Genomic DNA, 26285 nt, shown 5'->3' on the forward strand with positions numbered 1-26285 from the left:
CTCAATCTTCTGCCTGTCTTGAACTCCCAGCCCAGCTGTTGCAGGTTTGATCAGCTGTCATCACTTTGCTTGAGTGTATTTTGTTTCTGACCTTTGTGACTTGGGATCTCAGCTCTTGCCAGTTGATGGCACCACTGCTGCAGAACAAGGCAGCCAAACCTGAGCAGCGCTGTGGGAATATTTTCACACTGTTCAGTTCTTCCTAACCGTAGCTGTACTCATCCTGTCTGCTTCTGAATGGAAGACTAGAATGGCCTTTCCCAGTAAAGGGGCTTTCAAGGTGATATTCCCAGTAAATGGATACACGAATGAGGAGATGCCAGAACACAGTGCTTGAAGCATTCTTGGGGCATGGGAATCCCATTTCTGTTAGAGACTGAAAGTGAGCAAGTTCACAGTGAAGAGAAAACAAGCACCTCAGTGCTTTGTCTCCCAACCTCTTCAGTTCCTCCCCCCAGCCTCCTTATCTGGAATAAAAAATGTCAGAATGGATTCAGCCCCCTGCACAGCTCAAGGGACCATGCTGCCAACATGGCACTCAGAAGCTACTGATCAGCTGCTCCAAAGCACCATCCTGCACACAGGCTCTTACCTGCCCCTCTTCATTAAGGTATACCACAAGCTGGGAGAGGTAAGAGATGAGCCACAGGCCTTAGGTGCACAGCTGTGGTCAAAAAGTCAAAGTAACAGTTGCTTGGACTGTTTCTAGCAAATACATGAAAGCATTATCCACCTCTTCACTTGCTGTGGGGGCAGTGTGCTTCCTGCTGCTGAGGGGTGCTGGACACAGGAACTTAGCTTTAGCTTTTTACCTGTATGAATAAGCCTTGACTGCAAAAGATTTATTTTCACTGTCACCTTGGTGCTGTTGTGTGTTGTGCTTGGAGCACATTTGGTTTTGGGAAAAGGTTTTAGTTCTGTGCCCTGGGCTGCTAAACTCTTTGCTTAGCATGAGGGAAGCATCCAGAGCTTGAAAATTCTGCACTCTACAGAAAAAGTAACTACAGAAAAAAATCTGGCTCAAATGTCATGGTCTTCCCCATTGCCTTTCTCCCTCAGCTTAATGACACACCCTTGGAATAGGAAATGGTCAAAAAGGTCTAGTCAAACCCCCAAATGCTGCATTCCTATACTCTAAAAATCATGGAATAGTTGGTGTTGGAAGGAAGCCCTGGAGACCATCTGATCCAACCCCCCTGCTCAAAGCAGGCTGTCCAGGACCATGCCCAGTGGCTTTTGACTGTCTCTAAGCATGGAGATTCCACAGCCTCTTTGGGCATCTTGTTTTATTGTTTAACCACCCTCACAGTAAAAAAGTTTTTTCTTATGTTTAAATGGTATTTTGTGTATTTCAACTTGTGCTCATTGGCTCTTGCCCTGTCACTGGATACCACTGCAAAGAGTCTGGCTCCATCTTTATTTCCACCCCCAACAGGTATTTACAGGCCTTGATGAAATCCCCCTGAGCCTTCTCCAAGTTAAACAATCCCAGCTCTCTCAGCTTCTCCTCATATGTCGAATGCTCTAGTCCTTCAATTATTTTCATGGCCCTTTGCTGGAATTGCCGCAGTGTGTCCATCTGGGGAGCTAGACCAGATGTTCGCCAGAGGTCCCTCCCAACTTCAACTATTCTGTGATTCTCCAGCTTGTTGAAGTTCCTATGCATGGCAGCAGAACCATCTGGTGCATCAACCACTCCCTCCAGTTTTGTTTTGCCTGCAAAGTCACTGTGGGTGCACTCTGTTCCATCGTCTAGGTCATTAATGAAGGCGTTCAACAGTACCGGCACCACTCTTGACCCATCTGATACACCACTAGTGATTGGCCTCTGACTGGACTTCATGCACTTAGGCCCAGCAGTTCAACCAGGTTTTCAGTCTACTTCATTGTCCATTTATGTAGGCCATGCTTCCTTAGTTTGTCTACAAGGATGTTAGGAGAAAAAGTGTCAAAAGCCTTGCTAAAATCAAGACCAACATCCACTGCTCTCCCCTCATCTACTGAGCTAGTTATTTCATCATAGAAGGCTCTTAGACTAGTCAAGCATCATTTCTCCTTTGTAAATCCATGCTGACTACTCCCAGTCACCTTCCTGTCCTTAATATGTTTGGAAACAGCTTCCAGGATTATTTGCTCAATCACCTTCCCGAGGACTAAGGCGAGGCTGACCAGTCTGTATTCCCCCATCCTCTCAAGCTCAGTGATTTGTTCCTGCCACTGCCAGTTGCTGCATCTACAAATGGCCCTTTTATAATTTATAGCAGGTGACTGATGTTTAACTATAGCTGGCAAATATCCTCAGACATTCTATTCTACACATTCTCTAAAATACATTGCAGGATAAAAGTAGCTGTCATTTATCCTAAGCTGAAGTCTAGGGAAAACAGCAAATAGTGGAGCATCTAGCTTCCTCTTTACAACACTACTAGTTTATTACCAATGAATTACAGGCGCATTTCCATTATCGGCATGAAGGGAGGGTTAAGATTCCACTAGGCGCATTAGAACCCATCTGATAAATGCAGACGCTCTGTGAGCACTGAGAGAAGCACTGTAGAGCATGAGGCAAGGATGCTTAAAAGTCTCTAATGGGGCACAATATTAGTTCAATAAAACTTCGCATCAACTCAGCAATGGCTGGCTCATGTTGATGAGGCCAAGTAACTGAAATAGCTTTGCACTTGTGGAGCTGAGCTAATCGTCCATCCCAGAGTGCACTAGCTCTGCATGAAAACAACTCGTGCGTGTCTGCATGGTTGATCTGAAACCTGGATACATTGCACAGAGGTAAATTATGAGTGGGCCTGTAACTAAATTAGAAGAGAAACAGATAAAGCAAATTCCTCTACTTTATTCTGCTAGAGGAACTGTTATAACCTATACCAGCAAAAGGACTTTTTTTGCTTGTAAGAACTTTTAAGCTGTTAAAGAACAACTTCTAGCAATTGTATTGGCCCATTAGTAGACTGCTTTAAAAGTACTAACAGATGATTATAAAAGTAGAAGCATTCTAAAAATATTTGTTCCATTAAGAAGAAGCAGGATCCTATGCTAGTGTCACGGTGGGACAGAAGAAATAGTTGGTTATTAACTGATGGTCTCACTAATACTAAGTAACATTTAACAGTCAGAAAATGCTTTTCTATCACTGGCCCTAGGGTATTTGCACCCAAGATTTCTTTAAGAGCTGGCAAAGGAAATTTCTGGCTTGATAGGGATAATTTTAATCTTGGGAAATTATAGGAGGTTGGAAGCATGCCACTGTGTGAGCAGGGCACAGAGGGCTGACCAGATACCTACAGACTACTTTCCTTGATGTAACAGACAGGTAAAATAATGGAAAACTGATAAGGGATATGACTAATAAAGAATTCAAGGCTACACATACAGTTAATGCTTGGCAACATGACTGTGTAGAAAACAAATCTTGTTAAACAAAGCCTGTTTAATTCTTAGAGATTGTTTGGCTGATAAAGATAACAGCCAGCATGTCATAGAATTAAATCTGGGAGTATGACAGAACAAAGGTAGTGCTCACCATTAGCAGAGCACATGCCACGTGGATTAAGGACTGCCAACATCCTCCCTGAAACAGGTGTTTCTAATGAGGTTCTGCAGGATCAATACCAGGCTCAGATTTATTAAACAGTCTCTTCAGCAATCTGGAAATAAGTATAAAGTCATTGCAGATAAAATATTTCACAGGAAAGTTTGGAGGAATGGAAAATAACAAAGAGGATAGGGCAGTTTTACAGAGCAATTTCAGAATCTGGTCACATGAAAATGCATCATCTTTTTAATATAGCCAAATTACAAGGTTAGAAAATTTGGAGCAAGGGCTGCAGGCTGCACCTACAGAATATGGTCTGCCACCAGGAAGGCACCAACTCTGAAAGGATTTAAGGATTACAGTGAACAAGCAATGCAGCATGAATTCCCAGGATGATGCTTAGACACAAGGGACTAATGCAGCCCCTGCATGTTAGGAACTTTAATAGCCTGGGCTCTAGGAAGACCAGACACAATGATATCATTACCCTTTCTACCATTAATGTTCTGAATCAGTGAATAGCATCTATACTAGAAGGGCTTGCTTCCATAACTGAAATGGCAACTCTTTCAAGTACAAACATTGATGAAGCCTTGCTTCTGCATGGATATTAACACAAATGCATTAAAACCCATTTCTAGACTGAATTTTTAAGAACATCATCCCAAGTCTTATGGCAGCAGTAACTCCTGGTACACCCAGTGGTAATATCTCTTGACGCAACTTTTTTATGCATCCAAGATTTTCAATTGCTCCACTATAACTCCTAATTCCCCACAAACTCAACTAAAATGTTAAAGTCAAGTTTGGTTCTTTAGCATGGACCATCTCCTTGATGGAGTCTGTGACTACGACTAGGTTATGTTGGCTCTCTGAGGCTACTAGAGTACCTTTTTAGAGAAAGGTAATGCTGCTGATGCAGGTGTGATCAGTTAATGGTATAAGATCAGTTTGTAGAGAAGAATAATATCTGTATTAGACCAAGTGATATAGTTCAGGAAAAAAAAACAACAAAAAGAAAATGCAAACTTCAGACTAAATTGAGAAAAACTGGTCTGAACTTCATTGTCTGGACAGTCTGAGAGGCAAGCGCAGGCAGCGTAGGAAGTAGAAGTGAGCATTATCAAGAGGAGGGATGATTGGTCACTAGCAGCCAAGCCTGTGAGGAATAGATGGCTCTCATTTATCGTTATTGTCTGTAACACAGAAGTAGAACAGAATTCTGGAACAGGGGGGTGTTCTTAACACAAGTACCTTTTTTAAAACAAAACAAAACTAAATTTGACTGACAAGCAGATTGCCACCCCACCACAATGGTGGTTTTCAGCCTGTGGTATGCAGACTGCAGACTATTTAAGAAATCTGCAATAGGTGACTAAGAAAAGCACACCTCAAAGAAGCTTAAAAATACGGCACAGTGGGATTTGCTCCTCCACTGGAATATTTTTTAGTAGCTGGAAAACTCAAAAGGTTGCAAATCCTTGTAATGGCTGATAAAGTCATGACATAGGCAGAGGTGGGTGAGTTAAGTAGCTAAGTAGGTAGGATTTGCCTGTCAGGCTTTGTCAAACCTTTGCTCTGCCTAGTTCAGGGTCTCCTCTCCAACTCTGATGTACTGGACATCCAGAGCAAGGGCAAGAATCCCTGTCCCTGAACCTCCGTTATTTTGTCTTTAGCTCTCCTCTGGAAGCTTTAATAGTAAAGTACACTATTTTCCCATTTGTATTTACTCCACACACAGCAGAGAGAAGTCCACACTGCTTTTTGTCCTGGCATCCTCATTTAATTTTCTCTTATTCCAAATGCTCCTAGGCTGGATTCCGTGTGATATTTGGAGACATCCTCCAGCTGGCACCACACCATCTGACTACAGCATCCCAAGAGCTCTCACCCTTTGTTGTTGTGTGCTGCACATCAAATATCCATCTTGATTAGCATAGTATTGCCAAGTCATGATGAAAGAATGCTAATACTGCTGATTAAATCTGCACAGATTATGGAGCCGCAGACATGTTTGTCACAAACCTTGTGAAACTCTGTTTAGAGCTATAATTAATTCCCTCCCCCCAACAGTAATAAAGCAAAATATCAACAGCTGCCTCAAGAAAATCAACACTACCTGTGTGCTGTTTGGGCTGAAGTTCGACTTCTCTCTAAAGGCCCCTCTGTTTTATTGGGAGAAGATGGGGATGGGAAGGTCTTGCTGCTTCCAAATGATGCGAACTGTCATGGCTCCTGCCCATCTAATAGAAATCAAGGAAGCAGGCCATTTAAATCCATCTACTCTGGCTAAGCAGAGAAGTCAAAAGCAAAACCAACATTGATTAGTTTTCAGATACTGGCGAGAGGAAAATGAGATTTGATGTCCTTCTCTACTTACCTAGACAGCTTGGTGGTCAAGCAGAAGAGGATGAACAAACAGCAGTAATGGAAGCAAGGCCACAGAAAGGGACAAAAACCAGAGGACACTTATCTCTGGAAGCACCATGGCATGAACAAGTGTTCCAACATCTCATGTCCCAAGTGCCTTTACCAACCATGCCTGCTCAGCAGAGACAAATCTCCACATAGGCTAAGGTAACCTCCCCGGCCCTTTTAATATGTCAGGCCTTACAAAGAAGAACTGCCACAAGGGTACATCTGCTACATTTTGGGCAACCAGAGAGTTGTTGCACAGGGCCCAGGGGGAAAGACTCACAGCAGGATGAAAGGAAAAAGGGAAAGGTTCTCTTTTTTTCCTGGATCACAGCCTGAACCTCCCCTCCCTGGAGGCCAAGCTGCCTCTATTCCTCACTGTCTGCCCTGTCACCGCTCAATTTAGGTTGCCATTTGTGCTTTGGGGCACTGCCAGAAGCTGCGTGGAGCGCTCCAGCCCTGCTCCTGCAGTGCCACTCCCTTTCTGCTCTCCAGTAGTCTCCAGCATCCTCTCCTTTCCCCGCTCCTCCTGCACTGCAGCTATCCTTTGGCCTGGTGCCTCGCGGGACTCCTCCTGACAACAGGGTGCCTCTGGGCAGCCAACCTGGCAAAAGAGCATAAGACTGAAAAAGTACACGTAAGCACAAAACTGCGTCTCCTTTCCCAGCTGCTCTAGGGAACGGCAAGAGCACAAAGCAGCTTTTGGATTCCCCAGTCCTGAGGGTGGTTGGGGACAGCTGAGGCCCTATGGCAACACCTCCAAACCTCCAGAGAGGGAACCGGGGAGCTCTCGAGAGCCCCGACCTCTTGCCCACGCAATGCCTGGCATCGGGGGGCCGAAGGGCATGTGTGGGGCGTAACGACTGCGACATGCACAGCCACCTCCGCCAAGACCGGGGGGGGGGGGGAGAAAAAAACAAGCCTTAAAACAAGAAATGGACCACAAAACCAGAGCCCTCAGCGGGAACCGCCACCTCGGCGAACAGGGCCGCGATCTGGAGGGCCCGGCCGCCTCCGGCGCCGCTCAGGCCGCCCCGGCACCACCGGCGCGCTCTGCTCCGCTCCGCTCCGCTCCGCACCAGCGCCGCGCTGCGGCAACGGCCGCTCGGCAACGGCCACGCCGCGACCAGCCCCGGGGCGGCGCCGACCGGCGTGGGGAGGGGCAGGGAGGCCCCGCTAGGAAACGCTCCCCGCGGCGCCGCCACGGCCCCCCGCCCCCCTGTGACGTAGCGCCCGGGTAGTGGGCGGTGCCAGGCTTCCCCTTCCGCGGAGCCCGGGTCACGTGACGGGGAAGGGTCCGGCTTCCCTCGCCCTGCTCACGTGGTGCGGGGAGGCGGAAGAGCGCGCGCTGGCGGTGTGTGAGGGGCGAGGCGCGGCCGCGGCGCGCGCGGTTGGGGGGGGCGGGGGCGGGGCGCGCGCGCGGGCCGGCCGGCCGGTAGGCAGGCAGGCAGGCAGGCGAGCGCGCCGGCTGGCGCCGCGTCACGTGGCGGGGGAGCGGCCTCGCGCGCGCGTGGAGGAGGGAGCAGGAGGAGGAGAAGGAGGAGGAGGAGGGGGAGAGGGAGAGAGGGGGGGGGAGAGAGAGAGAGAGAGAGAGAGAGACGCGAGGGGCGGTCACGTGACGGTGGTGGGCGCCGCTGCTGCTGCTGCTTTGTGAGCACATTGGGCAGGTACCGAGCGGGGCCGGGCGCGGGGAGGGGGGCCGCGAGGCCGGAGCCCCCGCGCCCCCCCCCCCCCCACGGGGCTGGGGGTGGTGGGGGGGGGCGGTGGAGGGGGCCGCGCTGGCGGGCCTGCGCCCCCTCCCCCACCGCCTGCCCCGCGCCGCGGGGGGAGGGGGCCGAGCCCGCGCGCGGCGGGGGGGGCGCCGCGGCCCCTCCCCCCTCAACGGTCCGGGGGCGGGCGGTGACCCCCCCCCACCAACCGGCCGCCACCGCCGGGGGCCTCTGGGCCGCGTCCCGTCGCGGCGGCCCGGCTCCCCGTCCCGGCGGGAGCTTTTGTCCGCAGGGCGGGGGGCGGCGGGCGCCCGTCCGTCGGGGCCGCCCCTCCCCGCGGGGCGCCGCGCCGTGCTCGGGGCCTGCCGCCCCTCGGCCGCCTCTCGCCGCGGGGGGGGCGGCTCTGCCCTACTTTTCCTGGCGTCCTCCCCACTGCCGGCCGCCTGGGAGGAGGCTGCGCCCTGCCCTACATCGCCGGCGCGGCCCCCCCCGCTCCCCCCGAGGGGCGCGGGAAGGGGGCGGCGGAGCGCAGGCCCCTGCGAGGGCCGGGGCGGCAGGCGGCGGTGGCGCCCTGCCCCGAGCCGCGCCGCGGGCGCGCTTCATCCCCCGCGCGGAGGGGAGCAGGGGCTCCCCCCGCCTCTCCCTCCGGCTGCCGTGAGTGAGGCGCCTTTGCTTCCCCCCTCCTCACTTCTGGCACCCTTTCTGCTGAGGCGGGGGTTTCTGCTGCCTCTCTCCTCCCCCTCCTTGCTCCTCCGTACCTTACAGAAGAGGCCTGGGGTTTTCTCTCCCGACGGGTCCGTGCCTCTCCTCGCTCCCTGCGGGCGAAGGAGGGGAGGGAGGAAGGAAGGAGGCCTTGGGTGTGTGAGCAAGGGGGTCCTGCCTGGACCCCTCGGAGGAGAGTGGTGCTAGTGGAGGGGGTGTGCCTTCAGGTTTGTTCCTAATCCCGAATCGGGTCCAAGGAGAGCTGACAGCCCAGGAAAGGAACAAGTGGGTGAATAACTATTGATTTGTATATTATGTATAGCTTTACTTCCATGTCGTCTTTCCTCATCTCCTTCCTGTGTGCATCCTCTCCGGTAAGGGGGGCAGGGCAGCCGTGTCACCATCAGGGTTGCAGCTACATAGAATTTGCTAACAACATCTCGACAGCAGGTTACTTGAGGACATGACTACGAATGAACTGTTCTCTCTGTTAACCTCCTCTACCTAGTCTTTCCTTGCCCCTGATTATGTGTAGCTGCTGAGAACTGTATCAGGGCAGGGCTTTGCTGTGGGCTCGCTTATGTGTGTTTGAAAAAGCAAGCTCCTCTGTGTTTGCTGTTGTTGCTGACGGAAATCACAGCAGGAAAGTGAACTGTTGGAAACACACAAGAAACAGTGTGTAGAAAGGGATTTGTTTCCCCTTCAAGTCCAGTTGCAAGGATCTGAACTCCGTGATGTTAAATAGAATTAAAAAATGTGCTGAAACGTCTGAAATGCTGTTCAGTACTGCCTGGGAGTAGGTCAGGGTGAATCAGGTTTGAAGCTTCTCTCTTCTAGGTGTGTCAACATCCAGAGCATGGACATGCAGAGCCCTCTTGACTGTGTTCAAAGGAACGTACAATCTTGTGAAACAGAAACTAAGGGGTTTGTGTTGAGCTATGCAAGGGGAAGCTCGCAAGGGCCAGCCCACTTGTTCTCTTGCCACCAAGCAGCAGTCAGACCCTAGTCATCTTGATTTGAGTAAATGATGAATGCTTATAATAAAGCAGCAGATCAAGGCAATAGCCTCTGGGATGGTGGTGGCTGGTGAAATGGAGGGGCCTTCCTGGCATGAGAGCAGCTGTTTTTTTCAAGGAGAGAAATTGGAGCTGGATGTGAGTGAAGGAAAGGGAGGGGGGAGGATGTGCAGGCCTACAGGAGTAGCACTTTCCATTGAAATGGAGCCCTTCACAACAAACAGCATCAGCTTAGCCTTTTGAAGGCCTTGCTTTTTCTAATATTTACCAGGTCCTTTTAGCAATTCCCTTGGTTATATCATATTCTCTAGTGGAACCTGGGTTTGGATTCCTACCTGACTGACTCAGTACTTATACCTGAGCCTGATCTCTGTGTGGTGGTTTGACCTAACTAGTTTAAAGATTTTATTTTTAACCTTACACTAGGTAACTTAAAAGCAAGCAAAGCTGAATCAGCTTGCAGCATTGTTGGGGCTCCTAGAATGTTACGTGGAGAGACTGGATTAACTGGTGTAAACAAATTTTGATGTATACTGTGGGAAGTGAGTATGCATTGTGTTTATAAGCTCAACAACATTTGGTAACTTAAAGAGGGGGGCAGAGAGTAGTGGGAAAGCTTTATTCTGCTCTTTCTAGTTGCAGTTCTATCAGTGTATTGATTTAATTTTTTATAGTAATAAAAACAAAGGGAAATTCAGAAATTAAGGCTGGTTGTTTCATTTGCGTTGTGTTGGCCAGTCCTCGAAAAGGATCCTGGTGCCATGAATTGTGAAGGAATTTAACCATTCTAGGTGACTTTGACGTTAACAGACTTACCACTGCAATCTAAGGAAGCTAAGGAAAAAAAAAAACAAGGAAAAATCTTGTCAATTACCAGAATCCTTTTCTTTTTTTTTTTTTCTTTTTCAGTTCTCCCCTTTTAAAGCTATTCTTTTGGAACTTAAGAAGTAAATTTTTGGTGTTTTGTATTTTTTCCACTGACTTATTTTAAGTGATGTTTTCCCAATAAAATTCAATTTTTGGTGTGTTTTATGGCTAGTGTCCCCCTAGTGATACTATTAATTATGCTCCTATGACTATTACTTGAGAAATATATGTATCATAGAGTATTAATATTCTATTAATAATTAGTGTTAATAGTGATGTTTATTAGTGATATCAGTAACGTTTAGTACCAGTACTTGGAAGAGGGCTTTCATGAGAGGATAAGCATGCACATATATATCTTTGATTAATTTATCTTTGACTTTTACTTAGTAAAAGCACAGGAGCAGGGATCTGAAGAACTTTTTTTTGTTCTCAGATTTGCAACAGTCTTGTATGACCTTGCTGAAAGAAAAGGCAAGTGACTTTTCCCCTTAATAGGAGAGCAGATAGATGAAACTCTCCTGGTGATGTATCTGTATATTTCAAAACTGTTGAATGGAAATACAAGTAGTATCCACTTTAATACCTTTTTGTGTGATAGTGTTTTGCTGGATTTTGTTTTTTCTGATACAGTCTGCTCATTTGCAGCCCATTACAAATTTCTTTTTCAGAGAAGACCTGTTTTGGACTTCTACTGTTTTTCATATAATTTCCCTAAACAGGTTATGTTCCTTGTAGTGATAGACATAATGAAAAGTTGTGAAGTAGCTCCTTTGCAATACGTACAAGTTCATGTTTTTCAAAAATTGTACAAAAAGTTTCTCCATTTTGCTCTAGCACGAAAGCCCATGCTGTTTAATTTTGGCCAGCTGACTGTCAGAACTCCTGATCCACCTTGGGGAGGGTCTTACAGTCCACTTAGTAGTATGTTATCTTCGGCTTTATCCCCTCCATTAGTTCTCAATACTATGAAGAAAAAACAGTGACTAAAGACAAGATACAGTCCTGGATTTAGCAGGTAGATTAAAGGTGATACAGCCTTATGCTTAAGATCTCATGGCTTGCTCAGCTTGCTTTTGCTACTTAACAACTCTTGCTGAGCGTGTTGTTTTATGTTCTCTATAGACTGTAAAACTTGCAAGGTAGGTTCGTGAATAACTTTGCATGTTGTTCCCTTGGATAGAGTTGTTTCTACTCTCGGTTCTCCTGAAATTTTCTTTTGTCTGTCTGTCTTTGTGAAAGCTGGGAGATACTGTGGCTTCTTTTGAAGGTAAACTCATCAAGCTTTTCCCCTTCCCTCTCCACCTTAAATCAGTCTTCCAAGAGATTAGCTTGGAGGAGCCACTAACCTGGTTAAATGTACCAATTTGCATTAAAAACAAAGACATGTTTCCAGTTTTGAGGGGGCTTTGATCTTTTCCCAAACTTAAGGTTCACCCGGAGTAGTACTCCTGTTCTGAATATTATGGTATTCTTTATCGCACAAGAAACCCAGTTGATTCCAGATCTGCAAGAGATGCTAGTTCAGCAGAATTTGTGTTCCAGAATCACTTAGCGTTTGAATTCTAAGTTACATGAGGAAAACAAAAATATTTTCCTTTCAACCTTCAGATTTGAGCCATCAGATTTGCATTTTTTTAGATCTAGTTTAAGGGAAGAAAAAAAAAGTCTGTCTTAATCTGTTAGACAGCCCTGTGGTTGAAGGTGTAAAACTTGAATTCTGTAGCTATGACCATGTTCTTAAATATACTTAGTGGTAGCTGTATAGCAAGGAAGTCTTTTTGCAGTTTTACTGTGTGTGGCATGGGTTTCACCTAGAACATTTCAGTTGTTTCTTATGACTGCAATCCTGTTTCTAGAAGTAGGAGTTTGCAGGATGATGCTTTAGAGACCATATTGAGATTGCTTTTGAGCAAAGAAAACTAAGATTTTCTTTCTCCTGTATTTGTTTTGCCAAGTAGGTATTTTGAGAATGGTGAATATAATGACGAAGAATGGAGCATATGGCTTTTGAAACTGTTTTTATTTGCTCTTTCTATTTGGTTTTAAGTGTTAACTGAATTATGGATATTTAATGGTAAACGTTTGAGTGATATCTCCTGTGATCACATTGTCCATGTTTTCCTGTATTTGGAGGCAACTACTGATCTTTTTTTCTTTTCTCTGAAGTCTTGCATTTGTTTTTCTTTCTTGATTTTAAAACTTGCAGGTCATCTTAGATAAATTTCTGCAATGTGAATCTGAAAGGAATCCTGGTGCCAAATCCTCCTGAAACGAGGCATGTACAGAGCATGTCCTTCAGTGTAACTGACCAATTCTGGTCCATGCTCTTGAGGCTCAAGGGACAGATATCTTTTGGTACTGGTCTTCTATTTTGGGTTTTGGTCGCAAGTTCTTCAGACCACTGACTTGTGATCCATTTTGAGACTGACGTGACAGTGACCTAACTCACAGATGTTAACTTTGGGTGCCTAAGTGCAATGGGGAGGAGCAATACTAAAACCAGCAGAATTTCACTTCCCAGTCTTGTGCTTTACCTTTCTTTCAATAACCACCGAACGAGTTTCCGAGTGTTTTGAACATGGGTAAATGCCAAGGGCTAGATGTCTGAAATTAAGTTTAGAGAAGACTGAAGCAGCGTTATGAGCTCAGTGGAGGCAAGTTAATGAGTATGTGAAAGTTTTTTTTCTTCAGATAGCAGCCATGTCCAGGAACTTTTCTTTGTGTCTTAGGAAAATATGCGTATTATCTTTCTTGAATCGTTCTTCTGTATGATTAGAAGTGCTGCAGGATGCTATGGAAGAAACTACACCTTAAAAAGTATCTTGCAGCAAGATACTTTTTATCCCTGTAGTACAGTCTTCATTGTCTACAGTTTTCTCTTCTGGTGTACTATAAGTCCTAATGACCTTTATCCTACTTGATTTAATCGAAGGAATGATAGACTTTCACTTTTTCTTTACGTGACTCTTTGAGCAAAGATGCTGGAATTTAAAGGTTGTCCATAATGAAGCTGCTCGTGAGGCATTTTTGATAACAGGTTGTCAATTCTAAGACTTCCTTCTACTTTTATTTTACATAGTCAAATCCGTTTTCCTTCAGGCAAACTCAAAGTCATGTCTTCTTACATGCCTTTGAGAAGGGGATGGATTAAGATTGAGTTTAGGAGAGGTGCTGGTGACAGTAATTCATGACTCGTGAGATGTGGAAAGGTGAATGGATTTTGGATATACACTTAGCAAAAATGCTGCAAAAATATAGTGAGACTCATATTTTAAATGCGAATCATGGAGTAATTGGATATCCGAATTCTAGCAGAACTGAAGGCTATAATATAATCCATGTGTTCTGTTAGGGAAATGGGTCAAAAATTTAGTCTTTTGACAGTGATAAAACTGCCCAAGTCCTATATATATTCTGTCTACAAATTGCATGGATTGTGAATGGTGGTCTAGTGCATATATAGTGTTTAAGATGGGTTAGGCTGAGTTCTTACTGCACTTCTGCACATTGAGTAGTTTGCTTTACGAAGCACTATGCATCAGAATGATTTTTAAAAGTACTTTGTAAGGAGGTTAAAGTGAAAATTTTGCAGAGTTACACAAGTCCTGGTAAACTAAAAGTGAAATGGAGCAGTCTGTTTTTCCTATCCTTGATGAACAAAATGCAAAGAAAAGAACAACAAAATTGTAGAGAAAGTTTAAAATGAGGTTAGATGATTGAAATGACTTCATGGGTAATCATGCTGTATCTGAGAAATGTTGGGATAGCTCTTTTTGAACTGTCCTCTGAAAAGAAATAACAGTCAGAGATTTAGTTTCTGCTAGAAAACTTACCTCAAATATTTGTATGACTTACCTCCCTTGCTGATTCTGCTGACTGGTGGGGGTGCTTTTGAATTCTTGTGGCATGGGACTGAGGGGAGAAAAAATTCATAATTTTAACTATTCTTCTCAATGAACAAATGTATTAAGATAACTCATCAATAGAAGGTAGTGTTTCTGTAGTTATGAAATGGCCTGCCCTAAATATGGTGAAATTCAGGGCAAAAGACCTAAGAACCATCCCTTTTCAGCTGATTTTAATATCTAAGCAAAAATTGAGCAGAAAAACTTACTGAGTGACGCATCTCACCTTGCAGGCCAGAACAAGCAAGTTTTGAACATTGAGTCAGTCTGTGGTAACTAAAAGCTTTCTTGCCTGGCAAAAAACAAGTGAATGTTTGGGATTGGAACTGAATGTAGGAGAGAACAAATGAGAAGAGTTTAATAACTAGAGTTGTTGTTATCGCCATCAGGACATCAAGGAGTGCTGGGTGACTAGGAACTGGTTTTATGGTTATATATCCTGTTTATCAAGAGACCCTGATTGAAAAGCTGATGTGCAACACTTCCACTTGTATTTGCTTCACAGTATTGCAGAAGAGTCAGGATCCGTTGTTAGCCTCTTCTTTTGATAGTATGTTCTCTCTTTTGACTGAACAATAGGTCTTGATGCAGTATGTAGGGGGAGAGGGACAAAATGAGTTGCCTGTGAAGTGTGGACAAGCGAGGGGAGGATGTGACTTGGGGGTGCTTATAAGTCAGATTCGAGGTGAGAGAAAAATGGAGGAGAGTTTGGTATTCGTGATCAGTAATATGATGTGTTGTTACTTTTATTTGCTCATGTAAATTATCCAGAGTCTGGTTCTTTGCAGCAGAAATCAAGTTGTTAATGCTGGTGAACCTTAGGTGTGTCTTTGTAAACAAACAAACAAAGTTCCTGCTTTGATAAACTGCACCGAAGGTTAAAAATGAAATAACACTGGGAATGACAAGACCAAATGGAGTACTTGGCGCAGAGGAAGGGAGTATCTGTTCTTTGCATCGCTTGCATATGTTAAATTTACATGGTGAATTATTTGATACTGTGGCTGTATTTCAGTCTTTTGAACGGGTGTTGCTCTGTTAGTATCTAGCTGTGTAGCAAGTAGGGCTTCAGTGATGTGAACTGTAAAGTTATGAGATCGTGTTTTGCATATATTTCTCCTGATATTTCTTATAAATGCATTTTTGTTTCGCCTTTATGTATGTGTGTAGGTCAGCACTGATGACTTGCCATTTTTTCCAGAATTTGAAGTATGAACATAAACACTGGACAATACGTTTTTCAGTTAAAGGTAACCTCTTTGTCCTTTTTTGAGGGAGAAGTGTTGAAGGGGACAGGGATAAGCTATCTCCTGGCATTTTGGGGGATGGGAAAATTAGCTCTGTTAGCTCTGCTATTTAATATAGTGAGACCATTACCACTTCTTGTATTTCCTGAAAAATCTCAACTTCAGACTTCCTAGTTTATTTGCCAGATGACCTCACATAAACATAGCTCAAAAACTAACATTGCTAAAATGTAAGTCTAAATTCTACTATTTTATTATAGTTAAAGACTAAAAGCATTCAGCTGAAGACAAAAATGATTCTATTATTCATGTTTTATAGTAGTAAGATATTTTATGGGTAAAAAAGTGTGGTGTTCCGCTCTCTTGAAATCTTAAAGCCCAGTTTGGAAAAAGTGGCATACTTAGATTTTCCAGGACCTGTTGTAAATTGGTCTTCCAAACAGTGCAAGTTCTGGGATGTCTCAAATTCTGTTAAAGTACTGACTTAGCCTCAGCTCCTCATTTTTGGAAGTTTTATGTATTTTTAAAATATTTTTTAAAATAACCCAAATTTTTAGTTAAAGAAAATGGTGAAAGGGTGCCATCAGTTGTGTTTTCCTAAAACTTTATAGAGATGCCTTGAATATTTTACAGTATTATTTGAATCCAAAGCATCCTAGCTTCAGGAGTTGGTAACACTTTAGTTTATTTTCAATACATTTCTATAATACAAACTGAATGAAATAACTATAGACCAAATATAAAATTATAGTTTAAAAGTACATATCTTTATGTGTTGATAAAAGGTAGCTTCTGGTAATGAAGATTAGAATTTTTGAAGGAGCTGATGGAATTTAGGCACTCAAGTCCTATACTGCAATTAGATGTTTAACTCAAACTTTGAAAAAATTCAGCCAAAGAAATATTTGTTTACAGCATAATAATTTTAGATTGACATAACTGTACTTCTAAGCAACAATTTCCGTTTTGTGATTTCATGCATATTGGAACTTCTACTGGCAGTTGAGTCCCAGATAAATATTGTTTTTGTTTTGTTTTTTTAAGCTGCCAGCCTTCTGTGGCTTCACATTAGCATGTGAGGTTGATTTTTGACTCACTGGGTTTAATCCTAGTTTTTCTTCTCACCTGACGTCATTGGCTTCCTCAAGCTCTCAGTTTTATTCCTTTTTTTAATTTGACAGAAATTGTGACAATTTAATTGAACAAGTGTTTTTGTTCTCAAATGTGCTTGCATATGTGATACATACTAAATTCTAACTAATCATCTGTCATATAGAAGGCCTTAGTCTTACTGTTTTGTGTTCTAGGTTTTTTTGGTTTGCATTAGAAGTATATATAACATTTGAGGAGTTAGATTGGTTTAAGGGAAGTTGCCTTAAGCCTTTGGCAACAACATAGTCTGTTTAATGTGCCTTTTCCTTCTCTTCCTCTTTTCTCTGGAAGAAAATTCTGAAAAGAGCACAGAATATTTTTCTTGGATATATTTGTAACTCTTCAAGTGGACTTTCATGAATAAGTAGAAGTAAAATTCTACTCTCTAAAACTGCTGCTCTCAGATCCATGTCATCAGTGAAGTTTAAATGCAGTGTATCAAAAGCTGTTTTGTCACGTTTTTGTCAGTCTCTTGCATTTCATTCTGGAAAGAAATTCCTGTGATGTAGTTGTGATCTCACAGAAACGTCCATGACAACTGTCAGACTCAGACTCCGCTGCAAGGTTCTTTTAAGGTATTAAAACTGAGGTCATACTAGTGCCTGGTGCCTCTGTGTTTTAAAGCACAACAAAAAGGTGGGTAAGATGTGTTTTTCTAATTTTAGAAATGGGGAAAACGGAGGGATCACATGGGCAGTGGCTACATGTTGTGAAGCTTGTATTCTTTTAGAAAATGCCATAAACCCCTGCGGATTTGCAGATTTTACCCTGAGGATGAGATAGTGAGCAGCTTCAGCAGTTTACTTTCTCCTGATTACAGCTTTGGGTGAAGGATGCCCTCTTAGCTGTATGTGTTTGGGGTTTTTTTGTTTATTGTTGTTTTTATCAGAGGAAGCATGTAGACATGCTGAGTTGCATTTTGTTTCTTGCTGAAGATTTTTATTTTCACCTATCCTAGTGAATCGAGTTGTTCTTATTAGTTTTTAAAATGCTGTATTTTGGACAGTGTACTCTTTGAACTTGAATAACAGTTTTCATGTGTTAAATTGAGAATACCTTAAAATATCATACTGTTGTGCATTTAAACTTCTGTACCCTTGCTTGCTTGCTTTATTTACAGTGTTATCTTGCTTTTTACAGCAGTGTTTAGCAGTTGTTTGTGCTAGGATTTTTTAATAACATTCTGTAAATGACTGAAAATTGTTGTGCCATCTGTAGAATAGCATTTGATTTGTTTAATCAACTTTGACTAAAAAACTGTTACTTAAGTTTGTCACCCAGGTTTTAAAACTTGTAGTATTTTATCTTGGCTGTCCCTTGCTCATCCCTTGACTTCTGTGTACCTATGGCATCTCTTTTGTTAAAAGAAATGGACTGATACTTACAACTCATCTTCTGTCAAAATGGTTTTAAAGATTGACATGACCAAGGTGTGTATTCAGTGAAGCTTTTATACGTACAGTATGGTCTCTACAACTGATACCTGTAATGTTTTAATGCTCTTGCTACAGTTTTATGCTGAAATTATGAAAATGTGTGTTCCAGAAGCAGGCTTGCAGTTCACCTGTGCGCTGAGGGTGAAGTGCTGCAGTTAAGATGAGGTAGCTGTTTCAGAAACTAAAATTAAGAGCGTAGTTTACTTTTCTGACAGAAGCGAGTAACTTGGTCTCACAGTGGTGTGCTTGGTGTTTTAGGTTGTTAGTAGAATATACAGTTAGCTACTAATGTCTCAGGATGTTTCAGAGTTTTGTTTTTTCTGTGACAGAATTTCTACATGAACGTTTTAACATTGAGTGGCACAGTATATCCAGTCAGCATACCTCTGTGGGCAAAGCATGGAATCAGTGACAGTTAGTTTAATACAGCATAGTCAAAAATGACCCCACAGAATATAAAAGTATAGGGAAAAGGACAATAGGACATGTAAGCTTTAAGAAAATTAGCGAATAAAATCCTTTGAAATGTAGTTTCTTAATGGCTTATCAAGAGGAAGGGCGTTTTGGAAAAAAATCTTTACGTGCTAATTCAGACATTGCAAACATTTGAAAAATTTTGATTCTTTGTGCATTCTTCAATTTTATTATAAGGTAATCTGGCTTGGAAAGACATGGTGGTGGAGGAGAGCAGCAGCCTACTGGAAATACAAAACGCATGGCAGCCAAACACTTCAGTCCGTCAAGACTTGCAGGAGAAAGATAAAGCTGTGGGGGGGAGGGCGTGGATAGTGAGTATATATCTAGAAGAAGCCTGAGGGTGTGTGTTTGGTTTTCTTTCCACGCAAGTTGGAGAGGAAATAAACACTGAATTAATTTCACTAAAAGTTCTGGCAATTTAAAGTTACAGGTGAGCCGCTTGTCTCTTTTTCATATTTTCGTTAGAAAGATAAAGGAACTAGGAAGTGGGAGATAAATTTCTGTTCTGCTTTGTTAACATTGAACATGCAAGAACAGTCTGAATCATTTTATTCCTGTTTCTAGATTTAAATGCTGTGTGGCAGGCACTGTATTTACCCTCTCCTTTATAGTGCGTTGTATGTTTGAAGTTGTTCAGATTGTTAGTCATTCATTTCTTCGGATAGTTGTGTATCGTTTTGGTCTAAAGCAATGTTAGAGCTAGCCTCGTTACAAATTCTAGGAAGACAGAACAACAGTATGTGTGTTTTTGCATCATGCCAAGTTGAGGAGCTGTGATGCTGAGGAAAATGATACCCAAAAATTCAAGTGGGAAAACTTGGAGTAAAACCAAAAAGGCCAGTTTCCTGACTGAAGCAGGTTAACACGCAGATTAACGTCAAAGGAAATTAATAAAATTCGCATTGTTTAAAGCTATGCAAAACACTAGCACTGGTCAAGACTATAGAAGGAACAATCCAGAATTGGCAGAAAAATAAAGGGTCTCTCATGTTTTTCAGTTTCCAGTTCTATTTGTGTGACTGCTCCTCTCTGAGCACCTGATAAAAAGCTTGAACAGAGAACCCGGCTTCTTGAAAGTTTTCACTTTGGAAAACTGAACCAAAGGGCCATGAGTTTTCAACAAGATTTTATACACAGTGAAAGTATAAGATTGTTAAGGAAAGTAGCTTTTAATACTAACTTAAATCGTTGTTTCTTTCTGGAATTTTTTATTTAGAATAGTATATATTACTAAAAAAAAAAAACTAGGTTATTATTTTAGTGGATTCTTCTGTGGCCTGAGATGAAGCTTGAAAAATACCATAATCTTGGGGAAAATTATAGAAAGATATTCTAGAATATCCTGCTTTTTTTAAAATTAAGTATTTTCTTTGAGAGTTCTGGTTTTCTTTATTTTTCTGAAAGTGTGATCTTACTGTGCTTCTTCCTTGAATACCTAGTTCAGGAAGTAGGGCTCTCTACGGATATATAAACGATATCTGACCTCTTTGGTATTGCTACCAAACTGTGAAGCTAGAATTCAAAATTTGATATAATGATGTCTTTAGCACGCTTTATAGGTACAGCCGTACTAGGTTACTTGGAGTGTTTGCTGTTATATCACTTGTTGATTCTAATTTAACATTTTTTTTTTAAATCTGTGAACTGATGAAAATGGTGCAAGTCTAAATTAAATGTCCCCATCCCATCTGAAACTTTGAACAACTTTTTTCACGGTGATGCTTTCGACTTTGTTCCAAGTTGTCAGCTCTAGTGTGAATTAACTAGGTGCCCTCGTTGATGCAGTTGAGTTTGTTTCCGCCGGTTTGAGAACGTCATAAATGTCTCAACTCTTACTTGGCTATTTTTAGTCCCGTTGCTTGTATCTGTTTCTATTCAAGGAATTCTTTTGGAAGCTGTTCCAAGAGAGCGCTGTTCAGCAGCGCGGGAGGGAGCAGAAAGGGGGGCAGGGAGGACAGAAGCGTTGAGCATGTTCTTCTGTTTGGCAGCAGCATAGCCTATGTTGACTGCTGTTCACTGCGTGCCACCTTGTTTAGAAGAACCCTGGTCAAAGCAGAGTCCCAGTTCCGAGTATTATCTTGACTCTGGGCTTGTGGAAGCTATTTCGTGTTGTAACGTGGAACACCCAGGTTTCAGCTTGAATCTCCAGGTTTCATCTCGAGTCTTCTTTACTACGTTCTTTTTCACATGTGAACTGCGGTAAATATTAAGGGCTGTTTTGATATGGTAATTACATCAGAGTGAATAGCTGAAATACGCATTTCTGCAGTTTAATAGTAATTGGTCAACTGACAGTCCCAAGCGCTTGTGTCTTTGCTGTCCTGTGGCAATTAAGCATCTTTTTAAAAAACTTATTAGGACAGCTGATCAGATTCAGACTGGTACCAGAACAAAAAATATCTATTTTTATGACTTAACAGAAACCTGATTTTTTTTTTTCAGTTTCATGTATTGCTCATCTTGTGAGTATATCTAACCATTGATTTTAACAGTCGTGATTGATGAGGATGCGATTCATTTAAATTTTTAACACTGCGTCTTGCAATTGGTACTGTTGACAAATTGCAAGCCTGTGGAGTGTCTTTGGATGCTTATAGCTAGTGCTATATATACTGAAGTAGCCCCAGGTGTATACTGTTTTGAAAGGGTCCTGCTGATATGTCAGTGGATGTGCAAGGAGTAGTGGTTCTGAGACAAGTCAGTCACGGTACAAGAAAGTCATATATCCTGTTGATGGTGTACTTCAGTTCTGATTTGAGATGTTTTGGATACTTAAGTACTATTATTTTTTTCCTTGTGATATTGATAGCTTAACCAGTGTATGGCGTGAGATCATATGTCCTTTCCATGTATTCTTTGAAGAGAACATCCATAACTTGTTTAGTTCATACTCTGCAGCTGTTTGCTTACCTATATATATGGATGTGCCCTGAGCTCACCCAGACTTCTAGCTGACCCCTGAATTCACCTCAGACGGAAGGGGAAACTGTACAAAGTAATACAGTCTGCAGTGAGTGGAGGCTTTGCCTTGTGATTTTTGGTGGTGGGAGCCATCTGAAGAAGAGCTTCCAAGTGAGCCAGCCCCATCTTTCTAGAGAGGTCTGTCTGAATTTCCTCCTTCGCCCCCCTTGGAGAGACTGTTGTGACTTAATGATGTGGCAGAGGAAGAAAGCCTTTTCCAGCTGGGGCTTTTGATAGGGAGGGAGTGGACATGAAGTATATTAGCCCTGTGAAAGGGACACTGAGAGATGACCAGCAAAAAAGCATTGGAAATGTAGTGGCATATACAAAATCACTGAAGATTACTCGTGCTAGTTAAATTATTTTAGGGTAGTTTGAGTCTCTAGGTTTAATGCTTGAAATTGAATACAGACAGATAATTTTATGATTGAGGGGAAGGGTTGAATTCTAGATGAAAATATGCTATGTTAGTCAGACTATCCTGATACTGGTTGATTATATTCTCCTTTTGCTTGAAGAGAAGCACTTCCAAGCTTTTTTTGTTTGAGGGTGTTTTTCACTACAAGTTACTGGATGCAAACATGTATCCAAGAGCTGGGGCATTAAAGAGTGTTTCTCAGTAAGGGTGATACAAGTCTCTGTTTGCCCACTTGTGCTCAAAGTGATTTATATAAGATAGTGGTACTTTGCTGGCAGAGTCCTTTCCTGTGAGGTTTTTTTAAAAAAATCTTTAAAACCGCCTAAAAGGCATGTTTAATGATTTTTTTTTCCTGAGTGCAAAGGGCCTGATCAAGTCTTGCTCTACTAGACCGTGGAAAAAAAATGAAATGTCACACACTACCTATGTTATAATGGTGTGTGGCTGCTGAAATGCAAGGTCCCCCTCTCCTCATGAACTTGATCTCTGTCCCTTGTGTCAGATCTAGCAGTTGTATAGCCACATAGTTTTCCACTGGATAAGCTTATTCAACTGACTCACTGTTTTGTTTTAGAGGGTTTAGTTTGCTCTTGGGTCAGCTCACTGAACCGACTCACTCTGCAGCTGCACAGTCATGAGTCTGATTCAAGGGAAGTAGCAATAGTATGTGGTTAAGGAGCGGGGGAGCAGGAATGCAGTATTTGATGACAGCTTGCACATAGTGTTGGATGTAAGGTGAAACTTGATTTTAATAGAATAAAGGATTTGGGTTGTATCTGCACTACCGACTGAACTTTGAACTAATGTGCAACCGGATCTCAAACAATTAAAGTTCCGTAATTGGTTAGAGCTAAACTTCTAGTCACGGGTTTTTGTCACAAACTCTGCTTGGGTGTCCTGTGCTGAGGTGCGACTCAAACAAGGCTGTGTTAGTTCTGGCTACAGAGGCTAATGATTTTCAACCCTGAAGAACCTGCTAGTTCAGTTTTTCCTCAGCTGCAATAAAGTCTTCCTTCTGCAAAGTACTCATTAATTTTTTTTTTTTTTTTACAAGCCTCCTAGTTATGCAAAGTATAATTCGATCTGAGTATTTGTTGCAGTGGGTGACTAGACTGTAATAGTGTTTTGTTAGCAGCTGCTTTGTTGGCAGTTGTAGACAGTGTAGTTCCCTTTCAGTGGATGTTACCCCGGAGACCTTGGGAGGGAAAACACCAAGGGCTTTGCCTTTTCTGTTTTCTTTGTTGACTATTCCGTTTTGTGTGAGGGAGAAACCCAGAGAAATGGAGATGAAGAAAAGATTTGCAAGTACTGTTAGTTCTTCACCACTGAGTGTAGTAATGGTGGAACATACAGTGAACATATTGCTCATTGACTTAGCTAGTATTTTCTTCTGTCTTCATAAGCTAGAAAATATGAGATCAGAAGGCTCAGAAATGAAGATGGATATGAAGAGGAGGTAGGGAGTGTGTGTGGCTGTGCAAGCACCAGGAACCACCTCTGAGCCAAGGATGTCTCTTTATGCTTCCTAGCCCAAGATATTGGGAGCAGTTGACTGTTCAGGATCAGGATATGGTATGCATCAGTAATTGGAGTAGATTATGTCATTGACTTCAGTAGCTTTTAGAGAGGGTTAGCATAAGAAAAGCCATTTCTGTGATAGAGGGCAAGAAATGAAGTCCTTCTGTCAAAGACGACTGGAACCTGCACTTTATCTTTTCTTTGGGTCCTAGAATATCTGGAAGGGACAGGGCATTTCTTAAATTCTTAAAATACTGTTCAGCAGAGAGTCATGCTTCAAAAGTGAAATTACTGTTCACCCTTCCCCACATGATTCCCGTGGATAGCTGCTTCTCAAAGAGAATTCCTTTTTTCTTTTGGTCTTAGCTGCATGTGGACCAGTACTGGCTCTTTTTTTTTTGTGTGTGTGTGTGTGTAGTTCCTGGCAGCAACTGTGATCTGGTCTGCATTATGGTCTAGTAAGATCATCTTAGTTCTAATAGTGGTGCCTAAATGGGAAATAATGTGGTTAGTCTTCCTGGGTGTCTCTTATCGGAGGTTTCTTTACAGCTGTGGTAACTGTTGATAACTAGTACAGCTTGCAGGTTCTTGCAAACGTGCAGCTTGTAACTAAATAGGACAGGGAACAAGGCTTCATTCTGTTTGGCATGTTGGAGTCCAACCAGTTGCTATCCAAAATGGCATTCTTCTTGCAGAAGGGAAACAAAATAAGAGAATAGAGACTTTGGAGGTACTGATTTCTGAAATATCAGACCAAGCCCTCTGAGTCTTCTAGGACTCTGACTGTTCACTATCCAGAATCACCAGTGAGTGTTGTCCTCTGACAGCAGTAGAAATGGGTAGATTGTGCCAGCCAGGTTTTAGCAGTCCAAAGGTTAGCTTTGGATGAAAGATGAATTCTTAGGTAGAAACTGGTTAGAATTTTCGGATTGTAGTATGATTGTGTCTTACACTTTTCTTTTTTATACCAGGCAAGCTTAAATGTGTAGAAATTAAGATCCTTCCTTCAGAAATTTTCTTTATGAGTAAGGACACTTGTTGTCTTTTAAGATTGAATACTTATAAATAAATGGTGAGGACAAGGCCATGGGACCTTTATTGCATCTATTGGGCAGGTTTTCATTAAAACTAGAGAAATCACCAGCATATGCTAAAATATAACATGTTTATAATGCAGAGACACTGGGGATAATGCCAAAGATTGAAATTGTAAAACTAGAAGATTTTTGAGTAATGTTAGTGATGTTACTTAACTTCTTGTGACTGAAACCTACTTTACTGGTAAAACACATGCGCTCTTTAGTTTCCTTTCAATATCGTTCTTTTTAGGGGGCTTTGGATATGTGACCAGTTTTTGCCTAACTCCATTCTTCTGAAGATTGAGCACTTCTTTGTCTTCCAAAACAATGTGGTCTGTTTTCCTTTTATTTGTAAAACCTATTTGTGTAATTTTTTCTTCCTCTTTTTAACATTTGCTTAGGCATACTAATCCTTGAAATGAACTCTTTGTTTCTTTCCATCCTTCTTTTCACGAATTTTTTGGTTTGTTTTTCCAGTCCTAAAATATTTTAGAAAGAAGTGGTTTGCAAATGCCAGGCTTTTTATTTTGTGATTTTTATTTTTTTTTCCGCCTTGATGATGAAAAATGATTGTTTTACTGTAGATCGTAGGTGTGTTCTTAGCAAATTATAGATTCCGTGGATCTACCAGAGAATAGTAACAACTCTGGATTTTAAGAAAGATTGGTAACAGTATGCAGTTGCTTATTCATCAGGCCTTGCTGGATGAAATGATGAAAAGGATGAATCCTTTGCAGGAGAGAGATTTCACAACTGGAAGTGTATTTTTAGTTTTGTGCTGGTACTGAAGCTGCCAGTTGGCCATTCTTATTACAAAATCTTGCCTTTAAAACTATTTTAAAGCTTGGAAAATTAAAAGAAATTCCCTCAACCACATGAGCTCAGAATTTGCCTCTATCTTTGTGATAGTGGATATAGAGGCTGTTGCAGAGTATTTATGTAAACGGTTGAAAAGCAGTATCATCCCAGGAAGTGCTAAGTTTACCTCACTTCTTGACCATGTGATATATTTTAGAATAGAAGAATATTTGTATATCTATATTATGTATAGACCTGATACTATTGATCTGCTTTTGAAATGCATTGGTTTAGTAGAACAGGTTTAGGTGAGTACATTTTGAAAGTTTTTTATGAATTAAATCATGTACAGATGAAGATAAGGTACGGGTTTTAGTATTAACTTTATACATTATAGGAAATTCAAAGTAGGGTTTTAGAATACTGTTAAGCTTGCGTGCATCTGTTGCATGTTTTGTAGGGACAAGATGAAGTAGATAGACTAAAAACTACTGGGGTAACAGCAATGGAAGTGGTGAAATGTAGGATGTGAGGTTTTATCCTTTATCCAGATGTGCTCAATCCACAGCTGACCAAGATGCATAATCTGATTTGTGTCCTACTCCCAGCAGTCCTTTTCTCTTGGTGAATCTTGAGAGCATATAGATAGTATAATTTCTCTCTCGGGGGTGTTCTGCCAGTGATGGAGGTCTGCTCCTGGCCATCAATATTCTTCATATTTGCTGTAGAAGAACATAAGATCAGATATGAATCCTCCCAGGTTCCGTGAGTTCAGATTCAGTATTGCTGGCTTGGGGGAGTACAAGCATTGAGTAATCAGCACTGCTCCTGCAGAGCATCTGACTTTTGTAAACTGTTTTCCCCTTTCAAGCAGTAATAAAGATAGTGAGGCTCTCTGGGCAGCAGTACTTAAGGGAAATGTGTTGTATCGATGCTCTGCAGACATAATTTTTCTCCCCTTTACTTCCTCAAGATCATGTCATGCTGCTGTGTAGGTAGTCAGTCCAATGCTTGTAATAAAATCTGGACTCA

At 42.3% G+C, this 26285-nt stretch overlaps 1 protein-coding gene and 1 long non-coding RNA gene across 12 annotated transcripts in view; one reads left to right on the forward strand and one right to left on the reverse strand.

The window, feature by feature from the left end:
* Positions 1 to 622: 622 nt before the first annotated feature.
* Positions 623 to 8523, reverse strand: LOC135324319 (uncharacterized). Of its 3 annotated transcripts, none has more exons than XR_010385689.1 (4): positions 8433 to 8523; positions 5670 to 5793; positions 3539 to 3662; positions 623 to 1922 (listed from the first exon to the last, which is right to left on the reverse strand). It is a non-coding gene; the product is annotated as an uncharacterized LOC135324319 (long non-coding RNA). The 3 variants fall into 3 exon arrangements; XR_010385687.1 differs by lacking the exon at positions 8433 to 8523 and adding an exon at positions 5931 to 7167; XR_010385688.1 differs by lacking the exons at positions 623 to 1922; positions 8433 to 8523 and adding an exon at positions 5931 to 7167 and having other exon boundaries at positions 3426 to 3662.
* Positions 7243 to 26285, forward strand: part of LOC112982207 (ubiquitin-associated protein 2-like) — a 225542-nt gene continuing 206499 nt past the window's right edge. For 2 of the 9 annotated variants that reach the window (XM_064500342.1, XM_064500351.1), the window contains exon 1: positions 7489 to 7632. Coding sequence is in view for 2 of the 9 variants with exons in the window: in XM_064500340.1 (XP_064356410.1) it covers positions 15348 to 15417 (70 nt within the window). In the remaining 7 variants the exon portion in view is untranslated. Of the gene's footprint in view, positions 7320 to 7487; positions 7633 to 8530; positions 8662 to 15337; positions 15418 to 18887; positions 18910 to 26285 lie in introns of those variants that run through there. The other 7 variants (XM_064500340.1, XM_064500343.1, XM_064500341.1 and 4 more) reach the window with 7 other exon arrangements.

This window comes from Dromaius novaehollandiae, chromosome W (assembly GCF_036370855.1).
Source record: "Dromaius novaehollandiae isolate bDroNov1 chromosome W, bDroNov1.hap1, whole genome shotgun sequence".
Lineage (NCBI taxonomy): Eukaryota > Metazoa > Chordata > Aves > Casuariiformes > Dromaiidae > Dromaius > Dromaius novaehollandiae.